Consider the following 22,186-nt stretch of genomic DNA (forward strand, 5'->3'; position numbering starts at 1 on the left):
CAGACCTTCTGTCACAGCCCAAGAGCTTCCGGCAGTTTTTTTGAAAGCTCTGCTGGGCAACCATTCTGCTCCATATTTCGGGGATCCTGTGAGGGGCCCTGTAGGGTTTCCTCAGTGACTTCGACCAGGATGTAGTTCCTTCTGGGCACTCCATCCCAGGGGGTGCTCCGAGGGTCTCCCTCTCTGAGCCAAAGCAGCAAAGCAAACCACACTATGGGTGAGATCAGCCAAGAGGCCGTGGAGAAATACCTAGAGGACCACCCCCAGTTTGCCAAGGAGTACCTCGCCCAGAGGCTGGGGGAAGCCCCCGGGGACAGCGGGCCGCTGTCGTCGGCCGAGGAGTGGGCCCTGTGCTCTGAGCTGATGCTGGCCATGCAGGAGGAGGCGGCCAGCCCAGAGCTCGCGGTGCACCGGGCCCTGGGGAAGTTGGCACAGCTGCTGCAGGCCGACCGCTGCAGCTTCTTCGCCTGCCGGGCCCGCAACGGCACGCCTGAGGTGGCCTCCAGGCTGCTTGACATCACCCCCACCTCCAGGTTTGAGGACAGCCTGGTGGTCCCCGAAAGAGAAGTTGTGTTTCCGTTGGACATCGGGATAGTGGGTTGGGTTGCTCACACGAAGAAAGCCATTAATGTCCCAGATGTGCAAAAGGTAAGTGGCTTTGTGACAGTGGGGCCGACCGGATGTCTTGGCAGGGTTGGGGAAGAGCCAGTGGGAAAGAGCTGGGAGCTGGTGGGGTGGGGTAGGGGGGGCGGGGGGTGGGGAGCAGCCTGCGGCATGAGGTTGTCTGTAACCTGAGGAGTAGGAACAGTGGGAAGAGGATCCCCTAGGCGGACGGTTGCCAGAGTTAGCAAATAAAAACACAAGATGCTCAGTTCAAGTCGGATTCGAGATCAACAGTGAGTGAGTTCTTAGCGGGTGTCCCTTATAGTGTCGGGCATTTTCTTGGGCAAACTTAGCGGAGCCAGGTGCATTCCACACCTGCTCCCTTACATATCCTCCCAGCTCTGGAGACTTTATTTCTGGACAACCTGGTAAAGCGGCCCAGGCTGGTGAGATCCAGTGCCTGACGCTGAGACCTGTGAGCGGCTCCCCACACCTCTCGCTCACAACCCTTTCAGGTCCCTCAGTTCTTGGGGATGGACTAGCTCATAAATGGATTCTTTCACTTATGGACCGAATGCACAGAAAGAACAAATAATGCCATTTGAAAGTTCAGGCGTTGACATTTCGATTGTGAAAAAGGTAAATTTGGATGATAAGCACAATTGACACCCCCCCCCCCACACACACACAAGTCAGCTCTCTCCAGAATCACCTCCAACCACATGGTGTGGTCCTGAGCTAGCCTACTGTGCAAACACAAGGCGTGGTTTGTGCTTTTAAAAACAACAACAAATCACTCTTCTTATCACCACAGTGGGGTTGCTCATTAAAAAAAAAAAAATACAAATAAACAAGAAGGAAGGAATGTAAATCACTCGTGAATGGGGGCAGCTGGTGGCAGGAGGCTAATCCCCCTTGTGCCTCCTGAAGCTGATTATAGGAGCAGGGCCTTCCTGCGGTTCCAGAAGGCACAGAAGTCATCAAACATTAGCAACACTCTGCAAACAAGCCCAGCACAATCCCCCAGTGCAAGGGTTGCCCTCCACCACCTCAGAGTGGTCAGTCCTCTCTGATCCCTGGCTTCAGGGAGGTCAAGCTGGTTTTAGGTAGATTCTGATGCTAACTGCCGCTGTGCCTGTGACTGAACTGGTTTGTCCCCTTTAGGCAAAACTCTCCAGACACCAGTTAGGAGGCTATGCCTACACACCCTGAGGTTTTCTCACGGGGTAGTATGCTTCCAGCCAGTCCCCGAGAGAGTGAGCCCCTCTCCAAAGTTACTAGGACTTCAAACTCAAGAAAGTGACATGCAAGTTTTTTTTTTTTTTTTTTCTGGAAAAACAATTGTTTAAAGAGATGGATAAAATGATTTCTGTTGTAATGCATTATCAATGAGTCCAGTTTGCATGTTGAGAAGAGAATGATGGCAGAGAGCTGCTGGGAAGAGCAGGCAGCCTTGGTGTGTTGCTGTCTGTGGTGAGCATCACCCGGTGGACAGAGCAGGAAATGGAGGTGGGCTGTGGGGGGACCCTGTTGTCCCCTTGCCCTTTTCCCTAAGTACTCCCTGCTGTTCTGAGCAGGATGGAGAACTGCTGAGTTGAAGACAGACACCTTCTTCAGCTCAGACGAGAGACAAAGGCCTCATTTGCTTTTCATTTCTATCACTTCTAAATATTTTCTTCTTATGGAGAGAAGAGTGGTGCTTTTCAACTCCAAATGCACATTAAAATCGAATCTAGAGCATTTAAAAAATACTGTCCAAGATGCAATAGACCAATACAGCAGACTCTGAGGGGTTGGGATGCAGGGAGTAGCATTTTTTTTTTAAAAGATTTTATTTTATTTATTTGGCAGACAGAGATCACAAGTGGGCAGAGAGGCAGTCAGAGAGGGAGAGAGGAAGAAGCAGGCTCTCCGCAGAGCAGAGTCCGATGTGGGGCTCGATCCCAGGACTCTGGGATCATGACCTGAGCCGAAGGCAGAGGCTCTAACCCACTGAGCCACCCAGGCACCCCGGCAGTAGCATTTTTAAAAAGCTCTCCAGGTGATTCTAAAATGCAGTTAGAATTGAAAACCACTGGTGTGTTGGGTGAACAGAGGGGGCGGAAATTGGATTTCAGAGCAATCGGGGGATCCTCCGTGGCAGGGGCTCCAGGAATCTTGAACTGACTCTTTCTCTGGGGCAGACAGGAAGCTGAGGTCACAGGGGCTGCATCTCACCTAGAGTCCATGGTATGGTCAGTGAGTGAGAAGGGCTGGGCCAGACCAGGCATCCTTACTTTGCGTCTAGCACTCTTTCGACCCTCCACCGACCCCCACATCCCTGAAACTTGCCAGACTTGAATCGCTATGATAAAATCTGCAAAAAGAAAAAAGAGGGAAACCAATGTTTTCATGAAATTTCTACTCATTCTTACCTTCTTGTTGTATTTGACCATTTATAAAGCATGTTCACATTCTTAATCTCCTTTGATTCTGGCAAAGATCCTGTGAGGAACAAGGGACCATATCTTTATTTCCATCCTGTACAAGGAAGAATCTTGTCAAGGCCAATCAGGCAGGATGTGGCAGGTCTGGGGCCATAACTTGGGTCTTCCCCTCCCCCTCTTCTACCACGCCACTGACCACACGTGGCTTCTCTCTGGTTGGCAATGTGGGCATCAGACAGACCTCAGCACAGATGTGGGTTTGAGACTAGGTAACTATGTGATAGATTGCATTTCTGCACCTGAGGCATGGAGGTAAATAAATATACAGATTAAATGAACATATAGTGCCTGACTCTTAGTAGGTGCTCAGTAAACGACAACCGTGAGAATACTGTATTTAGGCCCAGGGGTGTTTGGGGGCTAGGTGTAGGTGCCCCCAAAAAAGGGTCACTGATTATCACCTGTTTTTAAAAAGGTTAAAAGACAGGAAAACTTTTAATAGCAGGAAACAGAGAGATATCCTCCTCAGGTTAATTATTTCTTTTTCTATTGGGAAAACTGAGGGTTAATTCTACGGGTGGTTCTCGTTCCGACTGTGGTTTAAAAGAAAGCCGCGGGAGAAGTCCTAAGTTTTCAATAATTAACAGAACACCTCTCGCTCCCAGTGCCCTCTTCCTTCCCTTCTTTCTTCTGACTCCTGGTCTCGAGGAATAATGATACTTAATCAGAATTTAACAATGCTGAGATTGGATGAGGGACCCGGTCAGTCTGCTGCTGGACACAGTGTTTCCCAGATGCCTTCAGGGACTTCTCTGAAGGTCTACCCAGGGGAGTTTGCGAATCTGAGAACTATAGGAATTACTCAAGCAAACTTCACTAGGGGTTGTTTGAGCTAGTGAACCCGAAAGCCTCGCCTTGCCTACCTGTCATCTGATGGATGGTTTTATGTAGGGCTTTCTGATACAATAATAAGCAAGCGTTATATTTTGAAATGCATATCATTTTTTCGAAATAGCCAAATGAACTTAGGAATACCTCCTTGTGTTTAGAATCTAGAATCAAATAGCATGGAGCTTTGAAGCTGATGAGTAAAGTGTGTTTGCAAAGAAACGCGACTGCCTAGTGTGTGTGCATCTGATCTGGCATTTAGTGGTCAAGATTGCTGTGTAAACGAAGGGGATTGCAACCCATAATGGGTTGTAGGTCAGGAGGAAAATGGAATGCGAGCTGGCTTGAGCAAGCAGTGGATGAAGAGAAAGGAGCTAACAAAGTCTGGAGATGTCCTGGCCTCGGAGTGAAGATGTTACCAGATGCAGAGAGAATGGCAGATCAGGTGGTTAGGAAAGAAGTGTGGCTGTTGAAGGCGGGGAGTGGAGGTAGGGGAGGGGCGTGGGGTGGCAGACACCAGCCCTCAGGCAAACGCATGCTTCCGGGCATAAGGCATAGAAGGCCTACATCGATAAGAGCATCTATTTTCTTCTGTGGTTAGGATTGGTTACAAAAGCTAGAACTAGAAGCAGAATGGCCCTTGCAAAAGAGAACTTCTTCTCATCCAGGGAGGCCCAATAAAATTCCAGGTGTCTTTTCCCAGTAATTTTTGAGCTCCTGCCATATGTCAGACACTTTTCTAAGTGCTCTACCCACACTGTGTTAGCCTACGTGTCAGGGACTCTAGAGTCCACACTGTCAGGCTTCCTATTTCCACAAGGCTATATAGCATGCCCGGGATCACTCAGCAGGTGAACCGGGGTCTTGTTTTAGCCGGGGAATTCTGACTCCAGAGTCTTCTTCAACATTAGATGACGTGGCCTCCTAAGTAAAGAGTTGGTTTGTGTGGGTCCACGCTGGGAAATGCAGAAAAGAGATCTGGGATAAGGGGCTGCCTCTGACTCCCTTAGCATCTCACCATTCCTAACCGGGTCCTCTGCAGGAGTGATTCACCCACTAAGAGGACAGATTCCTGGGGAAGACAGATTCTATTCTAGGAGGGTGGGGGTCAGTGGGTCTGCTGGAAGGTCTGCAGATCTGAGTGTGTCTGTGGGGGTCTGTGAGGCAGAGCCCAGGTCCACTGCTGAGTTGAAGGTTCTACTGGCCAACAAGCCCTGCTCCCTGGGTGAGATTCTGGCCCAGAAGTCACACACCAGAGGACTCCCATATTTTTAATTTTGGAAACTAAACAGAGTCCAGCTCCTAAGGGTTTGTGTTAACCATCAACACAAGGAAATGAAAATAATACAAACTATGAAAGGAAAACCCCATTCACTTTGGCCAGTGAGTCTCAGAATCAGGCAGAAAGTTTAGTTCCAATGGAAGGAGACTCGGGTTCAAAGATGAGATAGTATGAACCAGGGAAGGCTGTGTCTACACCTATCTAGAGTGGGCGATCCTCTAACTTACAGCCCATAAGAACCACAGTCCTTGACCCTCTGAAACTCTTCCTTTTGGGGACATTGCCACACTCATCACTCTGCCCTTTCCATGGTTAGGGTGTCAGAATCATCTCTCCCATCTACTACATGAGGCTTGTATCTGGGAAGATCCACTTCCTCTCTCCCACAGACGGAGAGAGAGAGAGAGAGAGAATGAGAGAGAGAGAGAAACATGTATGAAAGACGTTGCCTTGGTAGAACATTAAAAACTGATAAGCCTGTGGTGCTGGCAAGAGGGCCCCTTCACCCGTGACCAGTGGAAGTAAGATTTCTCACCTTTTATAACAGTCATCGTTGTAAATACAAACTGCATATATCTGTGGCTCCCGCGAAAGAGATTTTTCACCTCCGGATCCATCCCATAAAAATGAAAGCAAGAGTGATTCATGTTTTCAGTGAAGAAAACTACGGAGTCAGTGGAGACTGGCTGAGTGTACCACGGGCCTCCCACATTGGGCAGTACTGGGTAGGAATCTGGAGGCTGAATTCACTCCCATTTGCACAGGTCTGGAGGGAAGTCTGTAAAGTATCATTATAGGTTGCAAGCATGGTGTGAATTAGAAAGGAAAATTTATAAAAAAGAAAAAACTTTGTCCAAGAGTTAGAGAAAGGCATACAAGGAGACATACTGGGGCACCCAGTGGCTCAGTCTATTAAGTGTTTGCTCTTGGTTTTGGCTCAGGTCGTGATCTCAGGGTCCTGGGAGGGAGCCTCGGGTTGGGCTCCCTGCTTAGCAAGGAGTCTGCTTGCCTCCCTCTCTCTCTGTCCCTCCCCTCCCCTGCAGTCTCTCTCTCAAATCAATCAATCAATCTCTAAAAAATAAAGGGGAAAAAAAAGACACATACCAAGCTGTTAACACTGATTCCCTCAAGTCAGCAAGATTAGAAGAAGTTTGAGGAGTCATTCATTTTTTTCTTTATGTTATGGTGTACTGGTTGTCTGGTTTCACGCACATTTTACTCTCACAATTAGAAAGCTGAGTTCCGTGGCCCTACACCTGTAAACCCAGCTGTGACTCCCTCCCTGCACACCTTCTGTCCATTGTAACCCTGTTTTCTCTTAGCAACCCACTTTCCTTTTGGCCATAACCTCACCTCCTTTCTCCTGGCCCTACCACAGCCTCACCTAGATAGGCCATAGCTCAGGTGGGAGACGCTTAACCTGAAACACGTGAGTTCACTCTGTGCAATCATAGGATGGGGGTGTGGGTGGGACCGCTGTGCTGGGGTCCTGGTCGCCTGTCCAGACCAGGTTTGGACTAGAGAGAACATTCTGGTGCCATTCTTAGACTTACACTTCATGGTCCTGTACAGCTTTGGCAAATGTGTGAATATGTCTTTCAGAATAGCCATTTCTCTGACTTCATGGACAAACAAACTGGCTATGTCACAAAGAACCTGCTGGCAACTCCGATCGTGATGGGCAAGGAGGTTCTTGCTGTGGTTATGGCGATTAACAAAGTAAATGCCTCTGAATTTTCCAAACAGGATGAGGAGGTAATGCTACCCTGGGTATCCAACTGGAGGCTCAGGGAATTTATTTCTTATTTAATGGAAAGAGAGATACCATAGCTAATTTGTTTTTCTCTGCTTCCTGTAGATCTTTTGCAAATACCTCAACTTTGTTTCTGTCATCCTAAAACTTCATCATACCAACTACCTGTACAGCATTGAATCCCGAAGAAGCCAGGTACTTGGAAGTTGACCTTCCTCACTCCATGCTTTCCTGTTCTGACAAAGGGACCCAGAGGCAACAAGCCCAGACCCCTCCTATCGCTCTTGGGGGTTTAAGCCAAGTGGAACTGATTCCAAGACTTTAGTCTTGGCTGTCTTCTCATGTCTGCCCCTGCCTCCCACCCCCACCTCCCTGCTCCTCCATCTGTGTGTACAACTGACTTCCCTCGTCTTTATCCTGGGTAGCCATGGTTTCTTCTGTGAGATAATTATAGTACCTACCCTATGTGGTGGTTGTGATCATTTGATCATTACATGAATTCATCCACACAAAGCTCTTAGGAGTTCCTGGTCCATATGGAAGCTATTAATTTCAGGAGCAAATCCCTCTTCTGAAGTCTGTTGCCTCCTTGAGCCAGAGGGATATGGAACAACGTTGGGAACCAGGGAACCAGGCCATTCTCTGGATGTCAGTTTCTTCATCTGTATAATGGTGGGAGAGGGGTAGGGATGAAGGTCTTCCAATGTTTTCTCCTAGCCAACTGTCCAGATGAGGTAACCTCTGAGTAGCTCAGGACACGTGGAAGGAGGCATAAGGATTTCTGCCCCCCAGGGGAGCAACAGGTGCCAGGGCATCACCAATACTGGACCCTCTGCCTGGAGACTGTCTCTGCTTCCAATGTGAGGTCACCTGCCCTTTGACATTGGGGACCAGTCATGGTGTACCACTTTCAGAGACCTTCACCTTTGCACGGGTCTGCTCATGATCCCACTCAGAGAATCTGAGTAGTGGGTCAGACATGAGCAAATTCAAAAATGAAATTACATTGTTCAGTGATACATGTTCTTTTATTGGAGGCACCTCATGCTTTCTTTTGGCAAATGCTCTACCTCTTCACCGTGAGTTTTGTTCTAAGTGTTTTCTTTTTATTTCCCCCTTTCAGATCCTCATGTGGTCAGCCAACAAAGTATTTGAAGAGCTCACAGATGTGGAGCGTCAGTTTCACAAAGCACTCTACACAGTTAGAACATACCTGAATTGTGAGCGGTACTCCATCGGACTGCTGGACATGACCAAGGAGAAGGTCCTTGTCACTCCATTACATTTTTGTTTCCCCTAAAATCATCTATACAACACCCACCACATGAAATGTGATCCATTAAAAAATGGATACTATTCACACACAATATATAATGTTAATTTTTCATCTTGTTTCATTAATTCAGTTGGAGCACTCCTAGCTCAACATAAGTAATGAATACTATATCTTTTACATTCTTATTCTCCATGTTAATCGAAGTTATTTTTATCAGAGTAACTGTTCTAAGCGGATTAACACAGGACCAGGTGTCAGGAGAGCTGGGCTTTGATCCTGCCTCTGGGACTTGGTGGTTGAGTGTATTGGTTGGGGTGCTTTGGGCTGCAAGGAACATCAGACCTAGTAAGTAACAGCAAGACAGTTATTATCTCATTTAACAAAAAGACCCAAGATCAGGCAGCGTAAGGCTGGGTCATTCAGAGCTCAGTACAGTCATCAAGGTCCCAGGGGCTTCCTGTTTCCCCTGGCATGGTCTCCACTGCCTGCAGCATGTTGATAAGGTCTCCCCTTGGGGGTGACAAGTTGGCTGATGCAACTCCAGAGGTAGCACACAGAGAGGAAGAAACTGGGAGGTGCCTCCTACAAATGTTACTTCCATTGCCTTTCATCCGAGGGATGCCCTTCCCGAGAAGGGCTCAGCAGACTTCCCCCCCTTCTCCGCTATCCAGAACTGGCTGTGCGCCTGCCACCCAACTAATCTCAGGCACCTTATAAAGGCCACTCAGGGGCTGTACAGGCCCCTCTGCCTTGAGAAAATGACTTCCTGATGCCTAAATAAAATGGGGGTCTTCTAGAGAGGAAGAGGGGGAGAATAGATGTTGGGTAAGGCAGCCTGCACTGTTGGCCACCCCGCGTGACCTTGGCCAAGCCTCTTAACCTACTTAGATTTAGTTAAAGTATCTATAAAAGAGCTGCTGACTACTGAGTTCTTTTACCTATGTGTCAGGGTTGGTGTTCTGCATGTATAGCTCATTTAATCCTCACAACCACCCTATAGTATAAATTCTATTATTATCCGTGTTTTACAGAGGAAAAAGGCTAAGAGACCTCACTGTCTCTTAGCCTTAGTTCGTAAGCAGTATTGCCGGGAATTATAGGTCTTTTTCAGCTCTAAAATTCCAGAATTCTAAATTAACATAAAATATGCAAAGCCATGAAACTCACAGAAGACATGGTAGGTCATGGAACAGTTTGTTTGATAATATTTAAATATAATTGCTTCCAGGAATTCTATGACGAATGGCCAATCAAGCTTGGAGAAGTCGAGCCTTATAAAGGTCCAAAGACCCCGGATGGCCGAGTAAGTGCAAACATCTTCCTCTGTGCTATGTGTGCTTGGTACAGGGCTCTAGAACCAGCAGAGAGGAAAGAGCACTGGTCTGAGAGGCCCTGGGTCCTTGTCCCGTAAGTTTTGGTGGGACCTCAGAGTAGTAGAAAGAGCACTGGACAAGGAGTTTCAAAGACCCCGGATGGCCGAGTAAGTGCAAACATCTTCCTCTGTGCTATGTGTGCTTGGTACAGGGCTCTAGAACCAGCAGAGAGGAAAGAGCACTGGTCTGAGAGGCCCTGGGTCCTTGTCCCTTAAGTTTTGGTGGGACCTCAGAGTAGTAGAAAGAGCACTGGACAAGGAGTTTGAGGTCCACGTCTCAGCTCTGCCCAAGCCAGCTGGGTGGTCCTTGCCTAAACTCATTGTTTACCTCTCAGTTTCCCTTTCTGTATAGCTGGGCTTGGTGAATCAGTAGTTGTCAAGCAGGAAGGACACATTAGAGCCACCGGCCTGGTTTTTGAGCCCCAGTGCCCAGGCTCTCCCTCAAACCTGCTAGATTGGAGACTCCAGGCGAGGGATGGATTGGATTAAATTTTCCCCTTGCCAGCAAGCTTCAGAGGTCAGGAACAATGTCTCACCACCATATTCCCAGCAAAGGAAAGTGAGGGTACTGGGATGGAATGTGTCCCGGCCTCAGGTTCTTCATCTGCCCAAAGTAGAGAGACTAGTTCTCCAGTCCCTCCCAGCTTTGATGAAGCATCCACTGAATCCTGTTCCTGAGGCACCTGCTCCGATCGGCCAGTGCTGGAAGGTGGGAAGTGTTCATTGCACAGTGGAGAAGGGAGGTTGAGAAGTGACATGCTGTGTTCCACTACTAGTTATCAGTCAGGTATTTCCAGATAATAGAAAGGGATCAGTTAAAAGTAAAACAAGAGTCCTTTGAAAGTTGTGTGGATAAATTCCGCTTTTAAAATTTAGCTGCACAGGGGCGCCTGGGTGGCTCAGTGGGTTAAGCCTCTGCCTTTGGCTCAGGTCATGATCTTAGGGTCCTGGGATTGAGCCCTGCATCAGGCTCTCCACTCAGCGGGGAGCCTGCTTCGCCCTCTCTCCCTCTGCCTGCCTCTCTGCCTACTTGTGATCTCTGTCTGTCCAATAAATAAATAAAATCTTTTAAAAAAATAAAATAAAATTTAGCTGCACAGTCTTGTTTGTGTGGCTAATGAGCCACTAGTATTTCCAGTTGTAGTGCGAGCTTGTAATCAGGATGTGACAGTGGCTGCGGTAGTTTAAGCAAGCATAAAATGAGGCGCAATTAAATGAGCCTTAAAGTACAAGTTCGCTGATGAAAAGTTTTTTCTTTAGGAAATAAGATTGTTCTCATAATCTCTTTCCTCTTAGGAAGTCATCTTTTATAAAATCATTGATTACATTTTACATGGAAAAGAAGAGATCAAAGTGATTCCGTGAGTACTGTCCCGAGGCAGCAGGAGTTGCCATTTTGTCTTTGTGCACATTGCGTGTCTCTGTATGGCAATGATTCTCTTTCTTCTAATCTTCCTCAAGGACCCCCCCTGCAGACCACTGGACTCTCGTTAGTGGGTTGCCAACATACGTTGCCGAAAATGGATTTGTAAGTTCCTGAACACATTCAAATCTTGAATAGTATTGGATGAAACTCTTACTAGCTATGGGATGGGAACGGATGTGAAAGTGAGATGCAGGAGGAAAGAATGACATGCCCTCACAGGACGTGGGAGCGAGGACTCCTGGCAGTTGAAAGGAGGTTAACTAGAGACTTCCAAACTTGACACGAAAATATTTAGTCAACATGAGAAAGACCCATCCATCCCCCCAACTTCTCACTCAGTAGTCATGCAAATTTCAGATGTTTTTTGAAGGTCTGTGACTATGATTCATGTTGGGTTTAATTTGATCTCAAGTACAGTTACCTTGGTCAAGACTTTCAAAGCATGGGAAATTACTGACAAAAGACAAAAATATGAAAATGGAGGACGTTGCCACTGACGGTCATGCAAAATGAGTGATTTAATAAAGGAAGTGAAGAGTTTTCCCTTGGTCTGTTAGGTCAGGGTGGGATGGGGTGGACAGATAGCTGGCCAGGTCTGGCGAAGAGAGCTCAGGTGTAGGGAGACAACAAACAAGAGGTCTCTGGTAGGTCCCATAAGTCTTAAGTTCAGAGAACTAGACTCACCACAGCTTTCCCAGTCTTCTACCATACTCTCCTTCTTTCCATGGCAGATTTCTCTCCCTTGTTGGGCTTCTCCACCATCTGTGTCTTCTTTTGGCATCAAGATTCCTCCCTGCAAGAGAGTTCAGTGCTTCCAACATTTCTTTTTGTTGGCACTTTCCTATCTTCCCCTTCACAAATCCAAGTTTCTGTAATGTATTTATAGCACTCATTTGCATATTTGGTTTTTCTTTAGTGTTGTCCTTGTGTTGTGGGCAGTGTTCATTCATCTTCATTATTTAGTAAATGGGCATGTAAGTTACAGTGACTAATAGAGCCACTCAAGGGTCAGAGGTAAGCTAGGTTAACCTGCTTAGTGTGAATATTGCTGGGTTTGGAATGGTAGGAAAATTCTGGACATGGCTGAAGGCTCTTCATATGTCAGAGGACTTTACTTTGGGGTTTCCGGGAGGCCTAAACCCTGGGTTCACTGGTTACCAGACCAGGTGGCCTCGAACAGATGACATGATCCCTTTTTCTAGTGTAGAGACATGCCAAAGGGGAAGAAAAGCAAAAGGAGAGAAAAAACAAGTGTATTTCCTTTAGGAATAAACAGCACTATATACAAACAAATATCACATTTTCATGTTTGCAAAAGGATTGTTTTTTTTTTAATGTCATTCCTGACTTAGTAGTAATGACCAAAGCATTCCAGTTCATTCCCGAGTCCACAGGTACCACAACTTTCAGCTTCAATACATCACCAGATTGCTCAACCGTAGGCCCCATCCTTGGTTTCCTGGCAGGCCACCTACTAGATCCCTGTTTGGAGTCTTATCAGATTCAATACGGCCAACCCTGCCATGGTCAGTGTGGAGGGATTTATGCCCTGACTTTTAAGCACCTATTCTTTCCTTGGCTATTTCCTAGAGAAACGGATTTCCCCGCCAAAATCCATTTGGATGAAGTGAAGGTGTCAAAAGCCAATTTGTTGAATGGCTAATCCGACAAGTCATCAAACTGCCATATAACCAACTTGCCAAGAGATGGATTCCCAAAGCAGGGGAGGATTCTCCCCCAGGTTTCGGTTCTAACACAGACCCCCTGCTTACACTGCCCCGCTACCTTCCACATCTCAACTCCCACCCTGGGCCCCATCCCTGCTCTGCTGGTAGCCCAGGACTGGTGGCAAACTCTTGGAAATCTTGTTTAAGGTATTTCTCACCAATTGCACTCCCAAAGTCGGAATTGATTTGCAGAGAGGTGAGCTTGAGCCATTTCCTGGGACTCCATAATTAGGGTGAGCATACATCCCAGTGAGCCTGGGCCAGCTTCCATGGACAGTTGTTGTGCTGGAGTTATTAATGTTCTTCCCTTTCCCTCCCAAAGGTGTCACCCCATATGATGTACTTACAAGGGTCCGGATTTACTAAAAACCCATTTTGTGTTTAGCACAGCATTTTCTCAAACTTAACATTATTGACTTTTGGAGCCAGATGATTCTTTGGGTTGGGCGGAGGGCGGGGAGGAAGCTATGCTGTACATAGTGAGATGTTCAGCAGCATCACTGATCTCTACCCACAGACACTGCACACCATCTTGGCTGGGAAACCCTAGTCTAAAGGATTATGTCAAACATTACAACAACCTCAGCCTCAGCCATGCCTCCCTGGGGGCCTCTGGTAATATGGCGGCACACTCTGGCCAAGAGAGCGAGAGGCTATGGCTCAAGAGCCTGGGTGCTTTGACTCAGTACTGCTTTGGGCAAATCCCTTGGCAAATCCTTGACCTTGGACAAATCCCCTGACCCTCTGGGCTTTACCACTCACATTTGTAGAATAAGGTTACTGACCTAATTATTTAAGAGATGGGGCCTTTGAGAATTTCTAGATGCTATTTTCTAGATAAAAATGATCTGCAATTTTAATCATAATTATTGGTGCACCTATAAAGTGCTGAAACTTTTCCTTTTAGCTTTTTAAAACATTTCCCTCAATCATTTCACTGGGTTAGAGAGAGAAAGTAGAGGCACGCTTTAGGGCGAGCTGTCGCAAAGTCCCGCAGCCTGACCTCTCTGGACATGGGGGACACACGCACAGAGTTCTCGTTAAACAAGTACCTCCCAGCTCTGAATGGGACATGACAGGCACCAGTTAAATGATTTCTCAGATATTAAAAATTAGAACTAGGCCAGATTGAAGCATTGGAGGCATGAAATACAGGATCAAGCCAAGCTAGAATTAAGATGTGGGAACTGAGAGAGAGCAAGGATTTCTGAATACTGAGCTAAAAAGCTTGGCTTCTAGGATCTTGACCCACAGGTAGATATTCTCCAGGGGCCTTAAAAGTATGGGTGGATGGGGCACCTGGGTGGCTCAGTGGGTTAAAGCCGCTGCCTTCGGCTCAGGTCATGATCTCAGGGTCCTGGGATCAAGCCCGCATCGGGCTCTCTGTTCAGTGGGGAGCCTGCTTCCCTTCCTCTCTCTCTGCCTGCCTCTCTGCCTACTTGTGATCTTTGTCTGTCAAATAAATAAATAAATAAAATCTTAAAAAAAAAAAAAAAGTATGGGTGGAAACTGACACTGTTGGTAGAAAGGTCAGAAAAGAGGACCAAGCTACTTCTTGCCTCTTTAAAACATACCCAAAGGGTGCTCAGCCACGAATTCACAAAGGTTAGACCGGAAAATTAATGGATGGCACCCGTAATTCCTTCGACTCTTTAGCTGTGTATGCTAACAAAATCTTTGGAAGACTTGCACAGTTGCTTCCTAAGAGTAGCACAAACCCAGCATGTACGGCTTGACCACGGTTGGTTGTGAGTGCTAACTCTGGGGGGAGGGAGGAAGCAGGGGTGACCCCCGAGAGCCAGGGCAGCGGGGGTAGAAGGCCTTGCTCCCTGTTCACCAGTGTTAGAGTTTTGGCAACTTTATGAGCAGGTTGTTAAACTGTTGCCCACGGTGGGAGTATTGGAGCCATGGAAATGGGCAGATCTTACAAGTGACGGCCGCCCTGCCTCTCCCGAGGAGAGCGGGCCACACCAGCCCCCTCACTCAGACTCCACTTTGAGCTTCCTCCCATGGTTTTGAACAATGTCTCTTAACCTCTTCGAGCTTCTAATTCCTCATCTTTAAAAGAAGAAGCTCAAGCTTCATGACTAACATTCCTTCCAACTTTAAAATGCTATGATTTTAAGGATCTACTATAGTTTTGGTGGAAAGAAAGTTATAACATTTTACTGAGACCTGTTTGTGGTTATGATCTGACATACAGATAATTAAAAATTACCAAGAATGGAATGTCTCTTGTCCTTGTGGTTGAAAGCAGTAGTTTCTGAATTCAGTACTTCACATGACATCTCAGAGTGACTACTTACCTTGTACCTAAATCTGCCGGGCAGCTTCCTCCTCCCTTAGCCACCTGCTTGCAACTCAGGTCCCACATCAGAAGGAAAGAAAGGAAGAAGGAAAGAAAGAAACAGAGAGAGAGATGGGGGGAGGGAAGGAAGGAGAGAAACAGAGCCTTCCCGGCATCACTCCACACCTGCCCCAGCAGAACAGTCTTCTGCTCAGCTTCCTCCTCTCCTCGGTCTGAACCGCTAGTTGTTTGGAATTTGGAAGAAGAATCCTGAGAGACTGGGAATAAGAAAGAGCCAAGATTGTGCTACATGTCCTACAAGGACTTAATTAGACCCTCAGTGTGTTGTGAGTGAGTTTGGCTCAGCCGAGGTTGGTGTGAATAATTTACCTGCGCGCCATGTAGAGCTGTGGAGGAAACCCTCCTCCGCTGCATTCTTTTTCACGTGGGCTTTGTGGGTTCATGGTTCCGCCACATGATATTTTAGGTCTCTCATGTCCTCTTGCTTTACAGATTTGTAACATGCTGAATGCCCCTGCAGACGAATACTTCACATTTCAGGTAACTTTGCCCTCAGCTAGGCCTCACCCAGGAGCGCCGCTCCCCGTCCCTTGGGATTAGGTGGCCTTCAAGGCTTCTTCTGTCCCATTCACCCTGGCTGGGCCAGAGCCACCAAAGAGCAGATTCTTCAGGGAAGGCAGAAGAGGTGAGAGAAGGAGGGGGAGTAGAGAAGGAGACAGGATGCTTGTCACCCCAGCAACAGGGGGTGGAGGGTGCGAGCTCTGCCATGGCTCCATTCTACCCACTCCTGATCGCCCAGGGCTCCGAGGAGTGCCTGGCACATCAGAGGCGCTCACTAAGTGTTTTTTGGCTGAGTGATTAGCTGTATGCCTACTACCACCTGGATTCAGCCCTTTAGTGGTTTTCCCAGGCCCTTCCCTGCAATTTACTGGGGAAGAAAATCTATTTGTTGGGTCCTTGGGGGTCTCTCCTGCTGTCAGACTCTTGGTTTTATCTTTCCTCCCACAACATCCAGGGATCCCCCTCCGCCCCGGTCCTCTCCAACCCTCCCCACCACTCTGCAACTGCTGGGGAGAAACTGGCATGCGTCCCTACAGCCTCTCCTTTTCTGCCTTCTGGCCTGTGTTTAGTGTCCTGTTTTAACAAACATCCAGTTAGGGCCCGGGTTCCAGTCAGGAATAGAGACAGCCCTTCCTGTGGGGCCATCGGTCCTGGCTTCCTGTCTGACACAGACACACACACAGAGCCCCATCTCCGCCTGATGGAGCTGCCGGCCTCCTGGGGCCCGAGGACTGGATGAGAAGCAGCGTCCCAAGCTGGGCAGGCAAACCTAGGTGCCCTTGCCTAGTTTCCTGGAAGGTTTCCCTCTGATCTCCCCACTCGTCCTGCTGCTCACCCACATGGAAAGCACACAAACACCATATGGCGCATTTGCTCCAGCTCCCTACCCCTCACAGCCACAGCCTCACGGTGACCACACTGTGCTGGTCCTGACCCTGACCTTTACGGCAGCTGGGTGCCAGAAAAGTGTGCACAGGAAGGAACAAAAGGGGACAAGCACTTTCTAAAGTGTCTGACCTTCAGCAGCTGTTGCCTGACTGGGGAGGGAAGGGAGCTGACCCAGGGGACCTGGGGCTATGCTCTGAGGTTTGAGGGAAGCCACACATGGCTCCGATGGCCCTGGCTGCCAGGAGGCTGCAGACCTGCCTGAGTAAACCTCCAGCCAATAGGAATTTCCCAGCTCTCCAAAAAACACCTGTGTGGTGCCCCTGAACATGGGCTTCTCGGGTCTCTGGTGGTGGGGGTGGGGGTGTGTGACCATGTAATGGCTGCTGGGCTGCGAAGTCCACAGTCATCAGAGCACAGGGCTGCTTCCCGTGGGCCACTCCAGCCGCTGGCTGAGCGTGGTGGGGATACTGAGGCAGATGCATTGCTGGGAGACCCCAGCTCCTCCCACCACAACGTTGGTCCCAGGAACCCCCCCAACAGCCCTGTGAACTCTGACAATGGCATCTTGGTCTAAGATACTGCTCCCCCCACCCCGCCCGTCCTTAGCCCGGGTCAGGACTGAATCTTGATGGTGTTCTCAGCCTCCTTGGGCCTCCTCCCAGCTTCCTCAGGGACATCGCCCTTGAGGATCATTCCACAGAGCAGATTCAGGATAGGTTTGCCGCCCTCCCCAGGCCTCCACCTCTCTCTTCACCTTCCCATGTCTCTCCACCTGCTCATACCCCACTTCTATTCACTAGACCCTTTTGTACCTGGGAAGTTTAATGGAAAAACGACTGATCCCAAGTGAACTATGGTCACGGCAAACCTGCAAAGGCAAAGTTCTCAAACTGTGTTCCTCAGGGGACCTGGTGGATTAGCTTTCTATTGCTGCTGTAACAAATTACCACTCACGCACAACTACATTATCTTATGGTTCTGGAGTCAGAAGTCCAAGAATGGGTCACGCTGGGCTAAAATGGGTGTTGGCAAGACTGTGTTCCTTTCTAGAGGTGGTAGGGGAGAACCCATCTCTTCACCTTTTCTAGCTTCTAGAAGCTACTGCATTCCTTGGCTCATGGCCTCCTGCCATCTTCAAAGCCAGCAATGACTTCACCCCTGACCTTGCTTCTGTTGTCTTCTTCATCAATTCTGACTCTCTCTTTTCTACTTTTAAGGATCCTTATAATTACTTTGGGTCCACCTGGAAAATCCGGGATAATTTCCTGTCTTAAGGGCAGCTGGTGAGCAGCCCTAATTTCATGTGCCCTTTAATGCCCCTTTGCCATGAAAAGTAACAAATCCACAGGCTCTAGGATTTGGATGTAGACACCTGCAGAGTGTTCCTTGAAGTGGATAAATGGGTTCTTCCTTTAAGTCAATTCAAGTGACCTTCCATTCACAGGGGGAAAAAAATAACACATAGAATTTTCTCAGTTTTAAGTTTTCATCCTATTAATTTTTCTTAAATCTTTAGTTCCTTCTAGCACTTTTCTGTCAACAAGCTCTAACTAACTTAGTAACAACAAAACACATGAACATGCCCAGGCAACAAAAGAATATTTACTGAAAACTGAGAAACAGTCACTAAAACTTGTTTTGGAAACTTTTAAAAATATACAGGGTGCTTATGGTTGTGAAGGTATTTTGTACACAGGTAATATACTCTTTGCAATTGCTTTTGTCCCTAGTCTATCTGGTAGTGTACATAGAGAAACAGTTCACAGTATTTTCCGAGGATAAAGACTTTGAGAAACACTGTGTGCTGATTTTTTTCCCCAAAACTTTGACCACCAAGACACCTAAGTTGAGGTTTGATTTCCATCTGCTTTTCATTGCAAGTCCAGAGACGAACCTCTGACTAAAAGACGCTGTTTACCGAGCACCTGTCACGTGCCCGGCCCTGTCCCATCAATTGTGCAGAGCTCAACAATGTGTGAGACACTCTTCGGCAGGATTAGACTATAGCCTCACAGACAAAAATCAACCACTCCGAAGCATGTGGAAACTGTCTAACTGCTAAGTTGTGTGCCCCAGGCACTAAGCGCTGATTGAGTTCTGAAAAAGATAAGTTCCGTATGGGTCAGAAAGGTGAGAGAAGGTTTCACGGGAGAGGCAAGAGAGGCTGGACCTCGACGGATGTTCACTAAATGGAGCAGCCCCCAAAGCAGAAGACTGTTTTGAGGGATCGGTCAGGAAAACAGAAACCACACTAGGTATTTCAACAGAGAGAATTTAATATGAGGAATTAGCTAAACAGGTGTTGGGGAACAGAAAAAGTGACCAGGGAATACTGAGCTCACATAGAGGTGAGTGTTGGGGGGCAAAGAAAAGAAGTTAAGGTCATCACAACGCAGATGCTCGGTTCCAGTACACTGAATCACATGTGCTAGAACTTCTTTACGGCATTCTAGTCCTGGCCATGTTCTGATACAGTGTGGAATTGTGCATCTGACAGAGAGACTAGATTATTCTTTCTTTAAAGGTAGCCTAGTTTGGGGGGATGGTGGTGAGAGGTAGCTCAGGGAAGACTTGGGGTTCTATGTTAGTTCTGTATCTTGTTTCTGGGCAGGGTGCACATGGCTACACGTGTGATGAAATTGCACAGAAAGGCACACACACATGCATGCACAAGTAAGTACACACACATCTAGTGAAATCTGAGTGAGATCCAGGGTTTGTATCAATCTTTATTTCCTGGATTTGATAGTGCGCTACAGTTACACAAGGTGTTCCTACTGGAGAAACTGGGTGAAGGATGCATAGCACTTCTCTGTACATTTCTTTTGCAACACAGGTATTTCAAAATTGAAAGTTGAAGCATAATCTGAATGTCTTTATTATTTGTAGAAAGGACCTGTAGATGAAACGGGTTGGGTCATTAAAAATGTCTTATCCCTGCCTATTGTCAACAAGAAGGAAGATATTGTGGGAGTAGCTACATTTTATAATAGAAAAGATGGAAAACCTTTTGATGAGTATGATGAACACATTACTGAGGTAAGTGCAATTATAAATAATGGAGGTAAATGAAATTCATGAAACAATGGAGGCAGCGTCATTATTTGTTACTCTGGAGGGATGTTGTTGAAGGGCAATTAAGGCATGAGTCACACATGGTTGTGGTCAGTATGTGCTCATTGTGTCATTTCTGTTTCCTGACATCTATAGACTGCAACATTTTCTTCCTGAGATTGAATTCTGGCTTAATCAAAATTCTTTACGATATGAGGAAATCAGGAAGAAGGTTTCTATCTCCTTTCCCCACCCCTTCTATTCCTTGTCATTCTTGTTATCTCCTCCAATCCTCTGAGTTTCAGACTCTGCTTTATTCTACTGTATATTTGAAATTCCTCTCCTCTAATAAAGTATTTATGGGGCATGGTGCATTTTGCAAAGCAAGGGCTTAGCCAGCTTTATTGTCTGGGGCTGATTATCAGTGTGTTTTTTTCTTTGATTGAAATAAGAAGCTGGATTGTTGATGGTGGGAAGGAGATTGATTGATAGAAAAGATGCCAATGGTTGCCTCCAAAACAAGTTTTTAATTGTAGAGAATTGAATCACATTTTATCCATTTCAGACTCTCACACAATTTCTTGGATGGTCTCTTTTAAATACTGACACCTATGATAAAATGAATAAGCTAGAAAACAGAAAGGATATAGCTCAGGAAATGCTCATGAGCCAGACCAAAGCCACTCCCGATGAAATCAAGTCCATTCTGGTAAGTGGGGAATTCGGTTCTGTGGACATTTAGTGACATCTGAGCGTAGCTTCTGGAATTTGTTTAACTTCCTAGAGGTCTGACACATGAGGATAGGTTTAGTCCTGGGCTAAGGAGGAGGAGACAAAGAAGGAAGGTTGGGGGAGGACTTGGGTGGCCCAGCAGACACAGAGCCTTATTAAATGTCTCAGCTGCTTGGTTGGAATTGCACTCTGCTTAAAACATTAAAAATTTAAAAAAAAAACCCAAAAAACAGTTCATGGATCAGTAGGAGCTAGAGGAGTGGCAGCTAGATTCAAGTGTGTTAGTGAGGAAAAAACATTTCCAGGAAGGGAAATGTACCAGTCAGCTATTACCACATAATGCTGCATAACAAATATGTCAGTGGTATATGACAACAATCACCTATTTCCTCCTCAGGCATTGGTGGGTTGACCAGGCTTCAACTGATTCTTAGTTGGGCTTGGCTCTAAGCTGTGGGTTTGGTTTGCTCTATGCATATATCATTCTTCTTGACCAGCAGCTACCTGAGAAGTGTTCTTCTTATGGTAATGTCAGAAATGTGAGAGAGTAAGCCCAAGTGTGCAAGCTCATATCAAGTCTCAATGTCACATTCACTCAAAGTCTCATTGGCCAAATGTGACCAAGACCAATATCATGGATGATGGGGAAGCAAGTGGATATTTACTAACAATGTTCTAATAACCACCACATGAAGGGAAGATATCACACACCCACTATCTTTATTCCTTTTATTTCCCTAGTTTTTGGAGTGTGTGTAGGTGCAGTTTTCTTGGGTGTTTTTTTTTTTTCTTTTTTTCTCTTTTTGGTTTTGCTGAGTGGTTTGAAAGTTGAGAGAAATTTTATTTGACAATTTGAGATGTTAAAAATAAGAAAATCTAGGGAGGATGAAGGGAAATTATTATTAACTCATAGAAAACAAAGGAGAACATAAAAGAACTCGTAGAAAAACAAATTTTTCTCTTTTTCTACATTTCTCTCTCTGTCTCTAAGACAGTCACTGTTACATTTTCCTTTTGGGGAAAGAAAGAAATCAATTATATTAGGTTTTTTTTTTTGTTTTTTTGTTTTTTTGGAAATTCTTCATAATTATACTACAGGTCTTCTTTGTATCCAGAATACATCTTTGCATAGAACTCATTACAGCATATTTTAAATACATTTAAACCAATTTTAAGAGTAGAAGAGTCAGATAGAAATTCACTTTATAGGAATCTCACACCCCGATTCCTTTTACATTTTAGAAAATTAAAGAGAAGTTAAATACAGACGTAATTGAAGATTGTGAAGAAAAACAACTCATCACAATTTTGGTAAGTGTTTTACTTCTATCCTTTACACCTTTAAAATAAAATATATTAGGATACATGTTCTCATTTCTCAAGTAAGTGTTGACTTTCCTCTTCTCTGCCATCTTTAAAGGCTGGAAAAAAAAGAGATTTCTTATAAAGAGTGGTCTTCTGGTTCTCTGCATTTCTTCCACCTTGTCTCCTACAGTCCAATCCACAAAGATAATTTAGAATCAGAAACCAGATTTCTGAGATGTCTGGGTGGCTCAGTTGGTTAAGCGGCTGCGTTGGGCTCAGGTCATGATGCTAGGGTCCTGGGATTGAGTCCCACATCAGGCTCCCTTCTCGATGGAAAGTCTGTTTCTCTCTCTGCCTGCTGCTCCCCCTGCTTGTGTTCTCTCTCTCGCTCTCTCTCTGACAAATAAATAAATAAAAACTTAAAAAAAAAAGAAAAAAGAGGGGCACTTGAGTGGCTCAGTGGGTTAATCCTCTGCCTTCAGCTCAGCTCATGATCTCAGGGTCCTGAGTTTGAGCCCCACATCAGGCTCTCTGCTCTGCAAATAAATAAATAAAATCTTAAAAAAAAAAAAAAAAAGAAAGAAA

General features: G+C 46.3%; 1 protein-coding gene across 2 annotated transcripts in view; it reads left to right on the forward strand.

Moving 5' to 3' along the window:
• Positions 1-213: 213 nt before the first annotated feature.
• PDE6C (phosphodiesterase 6C) overlaps positions 214-22,186 on the forward strand; it is a gene marked incomplete at its 5' end in the record, with an annotated part of 47,999 nt that continues 26,026 nt past the window's right edge. For both annotated transcript variants that reach the window (XM_082721979.1, XM_082721980.1), the window contains 11 exons: positions 214-648; positions 6,802-6,954; positions 7,058-7,147; positions 8,076-8,216; positions 9,457-9,531; positions 10,897-10,961; positions 11,062-11,128; positions 15,554-15,601; positions 19,400-19,549; positions 20,130-20,273; positions 21,539-21,607. In XM_082721979.1, coding sequence (XP_082578105.1) covers positions 214-648; positions 6,802-6,954; positions 7,058-7,147; positions 8,076-8,216; positions 9,457-9,531; positions 10,897-10,961; positions 11,062-11,128; positions 15,554-15,601; positions 19,400-19,549; positions 20,130-20,273; positions 21,539-21,607 — 1,437 coding nt within the window. The remainder of the gene's footprint in view (positions 649-6,801; positions 6,955-7,057; positions 7,148-8,075; positions 8,217-9,456; positions 9,532-10,896; positions 10,962-11,061; positions 11,129-15,553; positions 15,602-19,399; positions 19,550-20,129; positions 20,274-21,538; positions 21,608-22,186) is intronic.

The sequence above is a fragment of the Mustela nivalis genome, assembly GCF_964662115.1.
Source record: "Mustela nivalis genome assembly, chromosome: 2".
NCBI classification, from domain to species: Eukaryota; Metazoa; Chordata; class Mammalia; order Carnivora; family Mustelidae; genus Mustela; species Mustela nivalis.